Source organism: Hirundo rustica, chromosome 17, assembly GCF_015227805.2.
Source record: "Hirundo rustica isolate bHirRus1 chromosome 17, bHirRus1.pri.v3, whole genome shotgun sequence".
NCBI lineage: Eukaryota > Metazoa > Chordata > Aves > Passeriformes > Hirundinidae > Hirundo > Hirundo rustica.
Genome location: NC_053466.1, coordinates 11,365,234 through 11,376,712, shown reverse-complemented (window position 1 = coordinate 11,376,712; position 11,479 = coordinate 11,365,234). Strand labels below are relative to the sequence as shown.

Genomic DNA, 11,479 nt, shown 5'->3' with positions numbered 1-11,479 from the left:
AGTCCCCGCTTTAGAGTTCAGAGCAACAGTCTTGGACCACACAGTATGGATCTGCACTCCACATAACCTCATCTTTGTACAGCTTACTCTGAACTTGCAGATGGAAAGTTCTTTTCCCACTCCTTGCCTTTCACTTGCTGAAAAATCACCATGCTGCTCTTCAGACCCAGACTTGGTTTAGATTTCTTTCTTTGATGTGTTGCAAGGATTAATTCTTGAAATTAAATTCTGGTTTTCTGGGATCTAGACAGCACTTTCCTGACACTGCAGAATCTTAGTGACTGCTACAGTCCCAAAACAGAGAAAATACTGCATCTTACAGCCAAACTTCCTCCAACAACTCCACCCACCAGGTCATTTCTGAGGAAACATCTCCAATATACAGAGATGCCCCTGTTTGTTATCCAGACAACACCGAGGAGGAGATTGAGAAGTCAGGGAGGAACACAGGTCCACTTACTATTCATCGAGACTCCAATCTGCATCATCTAACCTGAGGTGCTTATTTGTGGGAACAGAGAAGTGGATTCCTCCCAGAATCAATCCGAGCGGGCAAAAGTCTGTCTCCTTCCCATGAATGAACACAGAGAATCTCATTTCTCACAAGGTCACAGTCAAATGCAAGACTGGAGGAATCTTTCCTGTGAAAGTAAATTGTGAGGTCCACAGGGCTTCACAGGGGTGCTCAGAGCTTTGTAACAACCTGAAACCTCTTGAAACACATGCAGACAGTTGTGGGTATTACACTTAAGCAACAAAGTCTTCCTGTTTGTGGGCAAGAGTGACGAGGAAGATTCTGCTGCTTTAAATACTGTGAAAAGCTCTTTAGCCAAAATCATTCTCTCCCATTCGTAGGGGAAACCTACTAATCCTCCACAGCCCCATCCTACTCCATCACTCAGAAATGTCAGCAGTTCCCCAGTGCAGCAGCCAGCTCTTGCCTGCAGAGTCTAATTGCTCCAGGCCACTGAGCCAAGGTGTGGATCTCTGAGCAGAGATTTCTGATCAGGCCAATTGTGTTGTTAAGCTGGGAGCTCTCTCTGTTCTTCCAAGTTCTCTTTCTTAGGTACGAGCATTGTTCCCGCTGGGCTCCTGCAGACGCCCATTGTTCCAAAGCTCCCGGCCTTTGATGCTGCAGAACAAAACGCACAGTGTTTGTGAAAGGAGGGAAAATCAAAAAGCCTCTCAGTTACACACTTGGTTGAACAGCCCGGGCAGGTGGCTGCAGAGCGCCAGGGTGCCAGCACCCCTCCACAAGCTGGGGTCTCCCGTGAGGAGGCCTTGGGCGCAGCTGCAAAGTGACCCAAAAGAGGGAATGACCGGCGGTTGATGGCTGTCTGGTGAACTTTTCATTTCAGAACCTCCCAATTCCAAGGGCTCCTGGACTGAACAGACTTCTGTTAACCTCCTTTGACACACCTCCTTAGTAGCTGCCAGCTGGAAAAAGCTGGAAATTACTCCTGCTTCAGCATTGCTCAGGTTTGACAGGAGATACACCACAGCAGCATCTAGATTTCCTGCCTCCATTTCCAGACTGATTTGACTGGCAAGAACTGGGCAGAAGTCTGAAAGGGTGATGGTCTGAGGTGCACCGGCAGGGCCACATGGAAGGAGAGCCAGCAGGGTGGGACAGCCCAGTCACAGCTGGCAAAGCTGTTGCATGGTGCAGTTATGGACCCTCAGATCTTGCTGTGGAGCACGCCCTTCCTGCCAGGGCAGTGGTTTGGGTGAAAACAGCTCTTCTTTGTGCTCTATACACAGCTGTGAATGATTTCTACTGCCACCATGACAGATCCCGGGATGTTAGAGACGGGAGGAGTCTTCTAGTCCATTTGGGTCTGTCACTTTAGTCCATGTTCATCTCTTCTGTGAAGGCACAGGCAGCACCAGGGAGAGAGCCCTCCAGAAGGACCAATCAATCAATGGAGAAAGCTAATAATATAATAAAAAATACTTGCACACAAGACCCAGCCAGCCGGATCTTCCTGCGACAAAGGCACTCACACTCTCTTTTACAAATATATTTTATTATTTTAATGCTTATTAAGAAATGTAACCAAGACAGACTCCGCAGCACCAGCGGCTCCTCACTGCCCAGCAGTCTGATGACTTCACAGATATGAAAACTTCACAGATTCAAAAAAACCTTTGGTCAATGCACTTTAAATACATTTGCATGCACAGATTCTCCCACTCCCTTCCCACCCCCCCACCCCCCCAATGGTAACTGACAGAGGGAAAACAACACCTATATCATAAAACATTTAAATTAAAAGAGTAATTGTTTCATACTGACAGCATGTGCAGCAAGGTGTTCATAGTGTCTTGGTTTGCAGACCACAGAGAACCTCTCCACAGGACAGGGCAGGAACACCAGCTCCTGAGGCAGTGGGGGGAGTGAAGGATGCTCTCAGATCAACAGGTTCCAGTCTTGACTTTAACACATCCTTGTGTGAACAGCCCCAGCAGGCAAGTAAGGAGGGGAGTTACACACCAGTCTGGGGATTCTCATCTGTCAGGGTTAGTCACCTCTCATGTAAATGAGGAACTGGTGATTTTTGTTACTCTTTATGTGTTTTGCCATAAAGACAGCCAGAAGCTCAGGGCTGAAAAGAAAAAATGCTGAAATAACTCAGTGCAATCTGATGCCCAAAACAATTTGGGAGAGAACTGACTTTTAGGCAGCTGAACTTAGCAAACACCACCAGAGAGTTTTGCATGCGGGTTTAATGCATTATGGCACCACTGGAGCCTGTTTGTCCTTCCACAGAACTTGGCTGGAAGGATTTGGTTTTAGGCGGGGCCCATGCTCATGAAGCAGAAGGGGATTTGTTAGACCTGGATGTGCTCATGAAATGGGACAATGTATCTGGAAAGGACATCATGCCTAAGAACCATTATGCCTCAGTCAATATAGACCCTACAAGGTCAACCCTGTGCACACCCCAGAAGGGCTGATCCTCGCAGTGACCCCAGGAGAGCTGTAAGGCTCTATGTCCCTTCCAGAGTCCTTCCTCAACAAGGCACACCCTGGTCTCAAGCCAGCATCACCTTTACACCCCACAGCACCTCCCAGCACATTCCTGCTCCCCTGAAATCGTCCCAAACACCTACTCTACAAATGCTCCTTCACTACCAAGAATTCCTGTCCGTCCTGACCCTCCAGTCTCCCACACCTTAGAGACTTCTCTATATCCATCAGCATCCCCTGAGGCCTCTTCAAAAAATGATCAAAGGTTCAGACTATTCTACCTCACACCAAGTCCACCTGCACCCTAGCACCCACAGGGACTAGTGAGAAACCCTTTTTGTCTCCACTACTCCCAGCTGTCCCACCATGCCAGACCGCTTCTTGGTTCAAGAGCTGCAGCTCCAGCTTGCACAGAGCTTTGAAATATGACTGATCCAAAAGGGACTCTGCAGGATACAGCTGTAAGTGCATTTATTTGCACACACACAAAAGCAGTGCCCTGTTGAGGAGAGAGCCCCAGAATTCTTGGCAAAATCACTCCTGGCAACTGATCAAACTTTGCTTTCTCCAAAACTCTTCTAAAGCAAATAAACTCTGGAGTCTAAGAGTCTTCAGGGAATGGTGAAATTCACGTAATGCCCTCATGCCAAATGAAGCACCACATCTCCCCGTGCATCTTCAGACTTTTTGAGCAAGAAGTTCTCATTCAATGAAATTAGTCTCTGCTGACCCCAGCTCCTGCTCTCTGAACCCACTGCACCTGGGATTCCCAAGAAGGTCTTCTCCAGCTTCTCCTGATAGTCACCTCATTCTTCCCTTTGTCTTGGAAACATCTTTGTTTATCCAGAACAGCTGGATCAGCTAAATGTTCTGCAGCTGGAATAAAAATGGGCATATGAGTGATCCTAGGAAGTCTGGAAGGCAGGTACTTCTCTCAAGAGGAAGAGCTACCAGGAGAAGGAAAGAGCACACTTCATTGATGGGAAGTTGCTTCTTTTTTTTTTTTTAAGAAAAACAAACCAAAAAGCAGGAAGCCCTGAAATTATGATCCCTAGGAAACAAGAAATAGGAAGTCCAAAATTCTGTTCAAAAAGCTCCTGCTCTCCCCAACAACTGCTTCAGAAACATCCTCTGAGGGTCCATCTCAGCCCCATGTTTGCCAGAAGGCCTGGTCTGTGGTGCCCCTGCCACCCCTTCCTTCCCTGACTGCAGACAGCTCCACAAACCATGCTCTCCCTCCCCTGCCCCTCCTCCTGCATGCAGCCCTCCCCCTTCACACCCCCCTTTCACTTCAGGTCTGGATCACTAATATTGAAAGGGACTGGATACACTTGGGGGCAGCTCAAGCAGCAACATGAAAGCTAAATTCAAGACATCTGGAAATTCAGTAAGCTCACGTGGTGATCTGGTTGGGCTGGAAGGTTTTCCAGAGCAATCTGGAAAGCACAACAATCCTAAGTTTGTCCGTCCACATAGATCAAATTGATTCTTGGGGCAACCAAGCAAGAAACTGCCATAAGTAAATGGAAAGATGCTCAAGAAACAATAGAAAGCAACCAATCCACACCAACTGTTGAAAGTCTGATCCATGGCAAGCAAACCTTCCCTTGACAATGGCAGCTAAAGCTCAACAGGCAACACTTCTGCACTCTGTGTGTTCCAGCTCATGAGCGATGCTGGTATTTTCCCACACTTCCCTCCCTGCTCTGGGTCTTTGTGGACCTAATTGTTATTGACATGAGTGCCGGATGTAATCTTGTGTTATTCTTAGAAACGTTTCAGCTCCCAGCTGAGGCCCGAAGAGAACAGCCCCCCATTTTCCTGAGTTCCTCTGCTACTGTTACAGGAGGTCAGGGAAGCCATCACGCAAATAACCTACAGAAATATTCCATCAAGAAGGATCAGGAGTAACGAGATCCCGAGTCACCCTACAGAGGAGCTACCTGTGACATCAGTCACGGGGAAATGGCTCGGTGTTCCTTAATGGTGCTGGAGTGATAGTCCTCTCCTCTGACGTCACACTGTGGGGAAGAGCCCTGCCAAGAAAGCAGCAGTTCAATTAAACCATGAAGTCTATTGCTTTACAAACTGGCCTGTCTTTCTGCTGAGGACTATGGTGGCAGCCACATCTTTTTATCCATCTCACAGTAAGCTTTGTGCTAGCCTGGAGCAGCTGCACACTCAAACACATTCAGCATCACTAACTTCTCCCCACATGCTCGTGGGGAAACTGGCAAAAAGAAAATTCTCCTCAAAATAAAACTGTTTTTTCATTTTAATAGTTCACAATATATAAAATAAACATGGAATAAGAACATGCAAACCTAACCTGCTCTTCCTCAAGTATGAAAATCCAGTTTCCCTTGCTTTCTGAAATGTCAGCGGACAGACAAGAGGAGGAACCACATTGGGGGAGGATATTTGTGATGATTTCAGCTAGAGAATAAGCTTCGGATCCCTGGAATTACCAGACTTTTCCCAGTAGGACCCATCACTAGTGCCTGTCTCTCCAGAAGGCTGGTAGTACTGGACATGGATTATTTGTCTGAAAAACAAAACCCAGACCACCTTCAGGTAGAATTCAAACTGATGTGGTTTTCTGCTGTCCTTGAGCTGCCAGACTTCCTGGGACACAGAAAATTACCAAACTGCAATGAAACACCTCTGCAACAAACCACAGCAGTGTGTACACTTGCTGAAGCACAAATCTGCCCGTTCTCTTCTACAGAAAGTAGAAACTGCAGTTTCTGAGTTGAGTTCCAATACTACTGACACCTTTCAGCTTCTCAGAGCAGGAGTGTCTTCTAACCAGACAGGCACAGCTCTGATGGCCTCTGCACCACAGGGACACATCAGGCTTCACAGGAAAGAACTGAAATCACAGGAGAAAAGGTTTTTAAATAGAGCTCATTGGAATTCCAAAATTAGGTCAAGGTATGTGTGTGGGTTGCTCTCTATCCCAAGAAAGAAGTCCCTCAGCCTGTTGAGTGAGGATGAAGATGACTGAAAGATGGAATATTACCTCCCCTCACACACATCTGGGGCCATGCAAAGACTTTGCATTCTAGGAGCTCAGGAGGAGAAGCACAGAGACGGAGAAAGCAGAAAGTGCCACCAGCATAGAAAGAGCTTCCACAGCCCTTCACAGCCCTGCCCTGAGGACACAGCCCACGGCCCTGGCCCGCAGCACCACGTCCTGCTGACAGCCCTTTGGCCAGGGGAAATCCTTGGCAAGGCTGAGCTTTGGTGATTGGTTGGACAAAGTGGAGCGCTAAGAGGTGATATTTGCCATGTGCACCTGGAACACTGAGCACTCAGGGAACGGATGTGAGTTCTTTCCCATCTTTTATAACTTAACATAAAGTAACCTTATCACATGGAAAAAAAAACCCATTTGAGCAACCTGTTGCACTATAAGCTTTAAAAACACAAACTGAAGGCAAAGTGCCATGGTTGAAAGTATCCAGAGTTCCTATCAGGTAAATTCCTTCCGTCTCCAAGCAGCTCCTGGTATCCTTCCTGACAGCAGATTTTGCTATCTCCCCTTCTGCTTGTTGCAGGGCCACAGTACTGAGGCCCTTCCCAGTTGCTCAGTTATTCAGGAAATACTTCCAGCCATGCTTCTATTTCCATTGGTAAGGACAGCAAAACCAACACTCAACCACAGGCACAGTACAGCACAGTGTCACGAAATCCCTGGTCAGCAGTCTCCCAGTGCTGAACTTGGAATGCCATCCTCGGCCTTGGCACTGCTCTTGGTGACAGGTCATTGATGGGTAACGTGTCCCTCCTTCCTCAGTCCGCTTCAGTGGTCTCTTGGCTTTTCTCCAGCCTGGTATTTAGGATCATCCAATAGTCCTGGATATGGACCCCTTTCTCCACAGCGATCTGAATACACTGCTCTCCCCCCGCCCCCCAACCTCCCTTTCTGCCATGGCAGAGGTCACCAATGGAAAAAAAAATAATTCTACCAGGAAAACTTCGAAAGTCTCATCAGGAAACATCAGCTGCAGCAAAGGCTGCTCTTTCCAGATCTGAGTAAGACACCTGGGCATCAATTAGCTCTTCACTGTGACGCTCCCTGTTCAGGCGTGCATCTGAGAGAATCCCATTTTTGCAGGAATGTGGGAGATGCCCATTTGTCTCCAAGTCCAGAGCATTTCCATTCTGGTGCCATTCCAAGCCAGCTTTGCATTTGTTTAAGTCCTGCTTTTCGGGATCCCTGTGGATCTCCCCATTGGTGTATACCTCTAGCGCATACTCACTGATCCGTATGCTGGCGTTCTCCGCGTCCCCGCCGTGGGTGGAAGTCCTGGAGCTGGCTGCTCCCGCCTTGAAGGGCTCCTTCCGGCCCAGGATGTGCTGGCTGATGATTTTACGGAAGGTGTATCGGAACTCCCTGATGCGGTAGGCATAAATTAGGGGGTTCACAACCGAGTTAGCGTGAGACAGGATAATGGCCAGGTACATCAGCCAGAGGGGAGCGTGGGCGCAGTTTGGGCAGAAGAGGGTAAAGCAGTTAATAATGTGCAGCGGAAGCCAGCAGACTGCAAACAGCCCAACGATGATGGCTAAAGACTTGGCTGCATGGACTTCCTTCTGCAGCGTGGAGCGGGAGCGTTCCCCGTGTACCATCTTGTTCTCCATCTGCTTCAGCTGGCGCCGGGCTGCCATGAAGATTTTCAAGTAGATACCGAACATGAGCAGGAGGGGCAGGAGCACGCAGGCAAAGAAGTTGTAGTAGACCATGTACTCCATGGTGACCACAGCCTCGAAGAGACACGCCACCATGCTGTTGCTGCAGTTGATGGGAGAGGACCAGTTGGAAGCCGGATCTTCGATCTGGGCGCGCTTGTGCCACCCCAGCATTGGGGTCAGGCCGATGATGAAGGACAGCACCCAGCAGATGGCAATGATGCCTTTGGCCCGAGAGCCGGTCACCAAGCCATTGTACCTGGAAAGCAGAGGAGATGGGAGCTACATCAGTGGCATTCAACAAGCTGCTGGCACCCACGCAACCCCACAATGGCCCTGTGTTCCAGAAGACAGTGAGGAAGGCACCTGCTTCATCAGAGGGGCCTTTGCACTGCTGTGCAGGACCCATGCAGCACACCAAGGACATGGTGACACTGTCTGCCACCTACTTCCCTCCCCTTTGCTTTAAGCAGTGAAGAGTTAACAGAAAAACAGGGAAATTAAAGCAGTTTTCATCTGTGCTCCTTCACCCCACCGGTCCACTTGGGCATGCACATAGATCTCGCAGCCTGGATAACCAACAGCACTGCTCTGACCCTTGTGATGAAGACCACTGTGGGTCTCTTGCCAAAAGCTGAGGCAGTGTCTCCTTCCTGGCAAAGGAGCAGCCTTTTAGCATGGAATTGTTAGGTCTGTCTTGCAGTAGATCTGTAAACCATAAAGCACAAAAGAACGTGGAGGCACAGTGCCACCAGCCCTGTGTGCACACTGTGGTGTGCTCCAGGGGAATCCTGCTGGCTCAGTTGCAGCAGCCAGGTCGGCACTGCCTGCACAGCACCTCACTCTGCTCCTCAATGGCACTTCCAGAAAAACCAGCACCACCAGCCTTCCTGAAACAACTGAGACAAGTCAGCAGTTTTCCTCACCAGCCCAGCTAAGTCCACCCCATGTCTTTCTCAGAAAGGAGGAATTAAGCCGAGGACAATTCTCTGACTACAGGTGTGCCATGGGCTGCACTGCACACACCAAAGGGGCCGCAGTGGTGGAGGTATTGATACCTGGCTGAAGCCAGAGCTCTTAACAGTAAACTCTCCAAGATCTGTTGAAAGAAACAACAAGCAATATGGTAAGAATCTGACAGTGCAGCGGAGACCTTGGTTTGTTCGAAATATCAGCCAGTTTCCAAGGCCTCACAGGTTACTTGAGTCCTGAGCTGACTCCACCAAGTTCTTCCCTGTGAAAATGTAAATTAGGGCAGCGGTTTAACATTTCAATGCAATTTCCTTCCCCGGGTAATGCTCAGCATGGAAAGTAGATGGCCGGATTCCCACATAGTGCAGCGTGGGTCTCACACTGAATTTGACCCCGCGTGTCTGCGATCCGACGGTAGCGCTGGGCTCCCAATGTTTACCCAGCGCTCCTTCTCCCTCTGTCCCCAGAATTCTCTCCAAAAACAAACAGTCCAAGGAATAATACAACAAGCCACAGAAATCTTTCCGTCTCCCAGTGAAATAATTAATCCCACAGGTTCATGCTCCTATCCCAACACAAGTTCAAGACAGGCAAAAAGAGTGGCTGCTTTTGCACAGTGAAGAATGGAGATCCTGCACATGCTTTAAATCCCTGACAGTGGGTTTGGAAAAAAAGACCTTAAAAAAAAAAAAAAAAGAAAGACCCATCAGGCTTGAATTTCCCTTTCTCAGTTGCATTTCAAAACCAGAAAAGAGTGAGTGGATAAGGGAGCCAGCCACACATTTCCCAGCACGCAAAACACACCTAAACTGCCCTTCCAGAAATGAGGAAGGAATTCAGCTGATTCTGAGAGAGAAAAAGGTTTTTTCCAGCAATTAGTGAATCCTGCCCAGAGCTTAAAGGATGCAAAGGGCACGGCATGAATGGTAGAAGAGAGCTGCTCCATTCAGACCTCATCAACACATCAAAACAACATCTGTGCTTTGAAATGTACACTCAGGGAGCAAGAGAGTGGCTGGAGGCCCTTGAAGCTTGGAAAAACTACAAAACAAAACAAACAAAACAAACAAACCCAAACAAAAACAAAAAACCAGACCCCCCCCCCAAAAAAAAACACCAACCAAAACAAAACCAAAAAAAACACAACAAGCATCAAAACCCCGCAGCCCTGGAATTAGCTACATCTTGTCAGAGGAATTTTGAAATTGTGCAGCTGTTATCCCACGACTAGAGATGTCCCTTCCCTTCCACTAAAAATATATTCACTACTGCTCCAGACAAACACCCCACACACACTTCCCCCTCCCTCTCATCCTCCGGGGATTCCCATGCAAGGAGTTTTACAAGGCTTCAGAGCAGCAGCTCCCAGCTGCAGTGCATTGTGCTGCAGTGCGTCTCCACAGCACCTTGCTCAGTATCTCCCAGGGTCAAGACAGAAAGCTCACAGCATCTCGTGACACAGCCAACGGCCTTGTGCTGGCCAGGTATCCACGGAGAAGTGTTAATTTGTTTAGGAGAGCTTAATTTCTATGATCCACATGAGGCACCTCTGACTGACTTGGCTGAGGTAGCGTTATAGCCCAGATGGGCTTTCCTGGACTCTCTCCTCTTATCCACTTGGAGATGTCATTGCAGGCTTTGAGTACATCTTTGTGTACTTTGTGTCTCGGTATCTTTCCAGGCTCACGGCAGCCAGGCCAAAGCCACTCTCCATGTCAGTGCTGCAGAGCAGGGTGAGTTCAGGGACACATCCCCTGTCCTGGGAGCTGCTGGCACCATGCAGGAGACACAACCTGCTGAAAGGAGCTGGTCTCACCTGCAGCCCATGCTCTGCATAGCTGCCAGGTGACTTGGCAGCGTGTCTGATGTGTCCAGACAGCACTGGATTGTCTGTGCACCAGCAGTTCTGCTTCCTGGAAATAACACACTTGCTACACAAACAACCACTTCTGCTCGTGAAATTCCAGACAAAAGGAGTGAGTGCAGAGCACAGGGATGCTCATGGTGGCACTGGGTGTGGGGATAGAGTCACCTGCCTCCTCTAAAAAGCAAAACCAACCTTTGCAAACACATGAAAATGTGAAAGTTTTCCCCAAAATAGTTTCACCTGCCCTGCTGCTCTCCCAACCACCCAGCTGGCAGAAGGACTGCAGGAGAACAGCAGTCCTTGGTGAATGTACAACTTGTCTGGGCTGTCTAGAGTAACCTGGCTGTGGATGTGCCACTTCTGGGTCCTTGGACTAAGTTCTGTGCCATGAAGACAAAGATTCCTGCAGAGTCTCTGAGACTGGTGGAAGACAGAGTGGATGGTCTGTCCAGAGTGTCCAGGAAGAGGTTAAAATCTTTCAGTACATTGTGTGATATGCAGCTGGCCTAACTCAGCATCACAGTGTCCTGCTGCTTGTCTTCCAAACCCTCCTTTGGTGGACAGCACTGCACATCCTCTGCCAGGTGTGGAGCATTTTCCAGACACCTTTACTGCATCACCCAGAATGCCTGGGCTCAGCTGAGGGCTTTGATCTGAATTCCAGCACCGTGCAAAGGTGTTTGACAAAACTCTGCTCACCAAACACATCCACTCAACAGCCCACACCTCAGGCAGCTGCAGCCAGCAGGGATACGACCAAGCAATTCAATCCCTGTTACCTCTAGGTGGAAATGTCCCAGATCATCCAGGAAAATCTGTGGCAGGGCAAGAAATCAAACGGAGACTTTCACAAGTACCAAGCAAACCTTTCCCAAACCCCTCAGTGTGGAACCTTCCTCCTCTATTGCCAGGTACCAATGGATCCTGGTGTTTGTCCGTGCTATGGGGCAGGGGAGGTGGGGTCCCACAGGTGG

General features: G+C 48.8%; 1 protein-coding gene across 10 annotated transcripts in view; it reads right to left on the bottom strand.

The window, feature by feature from the left end:
- Nucleotides 1–2,253: 2,253 nt before the first annotated feature.
- ADORA2A (adenosine A2a receptor) overlaps nt 2,254–11,479 on the bottom strand; it is a 28,683-nt gene continuing 19,457 nt past the window's right edge. For 9 of the 10 annotated variants that reach the window (XM_040080836.2, XM_040080847.2, XM_040080846.2 and 6 more), the window contains exon 4: nt 4,256–7,925. In XM_040080836.2, the coding sequence (XP_039936770.1) occupies nt 6,965–7,925 (961 nt within the window). In that variant the 3' untranslated portion in view covers nt 4,256–6,964. Of the gene's footprint in view, nt 7,926–11,479 lie in introns of all 10 variants that reach the window. The other variant, XM_040080838.2, reaches the window with a different exon arrangement.